At 42.8% G+C, this 2366-nt stretch overlaps 1 protein-coding gene across 1 annotated transcript; it reads right to left on the reverse strand.

Moving 5' to 3' along the window:
* Positions 1-527: 527 nt before the first annotated feature.
* Positions 528-2366, reverse strand: LOC107479714 (uncharacterized protein At5g39865). Its single transcript, XM_016099816.3, has one exon. It carries the CDS (start codon positions 2166-2168, stop codon positions 1077-1079), a length of 1092 nt encoding a protein of 363 aa, XP_015955302.1. The 5' UTR covers positions 2169-2366; the 3' UTR covers positions 528-1076.

The following is a 2366-nucleotide window of genomic DNA, read 5'->3' on the forward strand; positions in this document are numbered from 1 at the left end:
CAAATAATTGAAAAAGAAAACGTCAAAAAAAATCGACTACTCCATCTTTATCTTACTTGGTTGAACCATACAAGTTTGGAAGAGAGTTTTTACTATCGATTTCTCCCGAACAAAAATAGCGTCAACGTGACGAAAAAGATACGAATACATTAATTGAATTAGATTTTTTATCGGAATTACAAAGTTTAAGAAATCGAACTCGAAAGTTTTTGAAGGGTCACGATTTCTTTCTTCTCACTCGACTTTATTTCTCTTTTTTCATCCAAAACAAAGCTTGCGCGGCTGAATGATGACGATTAATGGTGTTAATGATGATGCTTTAGTGATTAAGTGACACGTGGAGTTGGATGTCAAACTTTAAGATTTAAACAAAAATATTTAATAATAAAATAAAATTAGTCAAAAATAATCAAAATTTATGTTAGTGAATATTTATTAATTCTAATAATAATTAATAAATACTAAATAAAATAAATTTTAATTTTTTTATCTTCCTATTATTACCCGCTATAAATGCCGGCTGTAAATGCGTCAAAAAAAAATTTACCTTAAATAAATGAATATTACATTCTCTTGAAGACATTATAACATGAGCAATGCTAGAGGCCAGCAATTTTTGTGATTGTTAGCCATCAACTAACCATCAATAATGATTTGATGGTGTGAGATTGGTATGAGATTTCATCCAATGGTTCACCTTCCTCTGCTGGTTACATGCTGGCCAAAATTCAATAAAAACCTTTTCTTTATAACATTCGCATACAAAACACAGACGTGGCCATAAAGTAGTTAAACTGTATATAAAAGTTCATGAGTACTGGTCAGGGATGACAGCGGAGGTTGATCGCAGGATGCAATATAAACTAAATAATAAAAAGGATGAGGGGAGATGAAGAGGTCATTGGCCCCAACCCACTGAACATGATTTTTTTTTTTTTTTTTTCAAGTTAACAAGCAAGCAAGCAACAAGGGGACGGGGTAGTGTTGTTGAGGTGCCTAGGTTCATTGTAGCGACAATTCCACATTCCAAAAAGGCAAAAAGCATAACGAAAGATGTATTGTTTACGAAGACAGAATCAAAGAGAAAGACAAGCAGGGCAATGGACTAAGCCATTTTCATTGCAATTAGGGCACCTTTCCTTGGAAGGAAGCTTGCAGCTGCCACCACAATCCAAACAAGGAACAAACCTGACTCCACCGCACCCTCCACACGCCTGCCTACCAAGGCCTCTCTCGACACCACTCGCATTCAGAATCCTTCTGAGTCGACCCGTCTCTTGCAGCTCCACCAACTCGCTCAACCCACCAACGTACCTTCCCTTCACGAAAACTCGAGGCAGCCGAACCTGCTCCTCTTCCCGCAGCACCTCCTTCAGCTCCCGAAGGAATTCACCGTGCAGTGACACGTCCCTCTCATCGATTACCACCCTCTGCCCTTCCAGAACCTCCCTCGCTCTGTTGCACTCCTCGTACGTCTTCCGAACTCCCCCCAGAGACGTTGTGTAAAGCACTACCGCCTCCTCTCCCCCCGGCGGGCACTTCTCCGGGAACGAACTCAGCGGGTCCCGACTTATCTTCTCGTATGCTGATTCCTTTTCTTCCTTTTGCCTCTCCATCCTGTCCCTCACTATGAAGATGTTGTCTTTCACCGGTTTGATTCTCACGCCTCCTTCTTCCGCTTCCTCTTCCTTTCCAGATGTTCTTATTGGTGCAGGCGGTGGTTGTTTATTGAACTCCTTTTTGTTCAACTTCCAGTTGGTGGTGGCAGCTTTGGTCAACTCTGGCCTGGGTTTGGGGTTTAACTTGGCGTCTAATTCTTCCAATGTGTGGAACGACATGGTCTTGCGGGGCTGTGGATGTGGATTTAGCTTTTGTGGCGGTTCCTCGGGCGGTTGTAAGGGCTTGTTGAGGTCTTGGAGGGCTTTGCTAACTTCGTCCCATGATTGGGGAGCTTCGGTTGAATCAAGCATGTTGAGCTTGTGGAGAATAGGGGTGGGCACGTGGGTGGGGATGGGCTTCTCGTCCTGATGGGTTTGGGGAGTGTTGTTGAGGTGCTTGAGCCATGGCTCCTCTATGGCGTTAATGTCGAACACAGCGAAGCTCGTCGGTGCTGGACGGTATACGCCTGCGTTGGCGGGGTCGATACCCTTTGAGGAGGCGCACCCCATCTTTGTTTTTCTCAGCGAATGAATGTCTCAGGAGATAAGGTATACTACTCCACAGAATAGATATAGGAACAAAAGTAGAGTATGTAATAGGAGTTGCAGTCACACGGTAATTTAATGAATGAATAAGTGAGTGAGCAAGCTAAGCAAGTAAGCATATTTGTCCACTGACTAATCTTGTCCTATCTATCTATCCCACAT

The sequence above is a fragment of the Arachis duranensis genome, chromosome 3, assembly GCF_000817695.3.
Source record: "Arachis duranensis cultivar V14167 chromosome 3, aradu.V14167.gnm2.J7QH, whole genome shotgun sequence".
NCBI lineage: Eukaryota > Viridiplantae > Streptophyta > Magnoliopsida > Fabales > Fabaceae > Arachis > Arachis duranensis.

Bases quoted from the DNA above. Each gene is read 5' to 3' on its own strand.
- LOC107479714 (XM_016099816.3), bottom strand. From the start codon at position 2,168: ATGGGGTGCGCCTCCTCAAAGGGTATCGACCCCGCCAACGCAGGCGTA.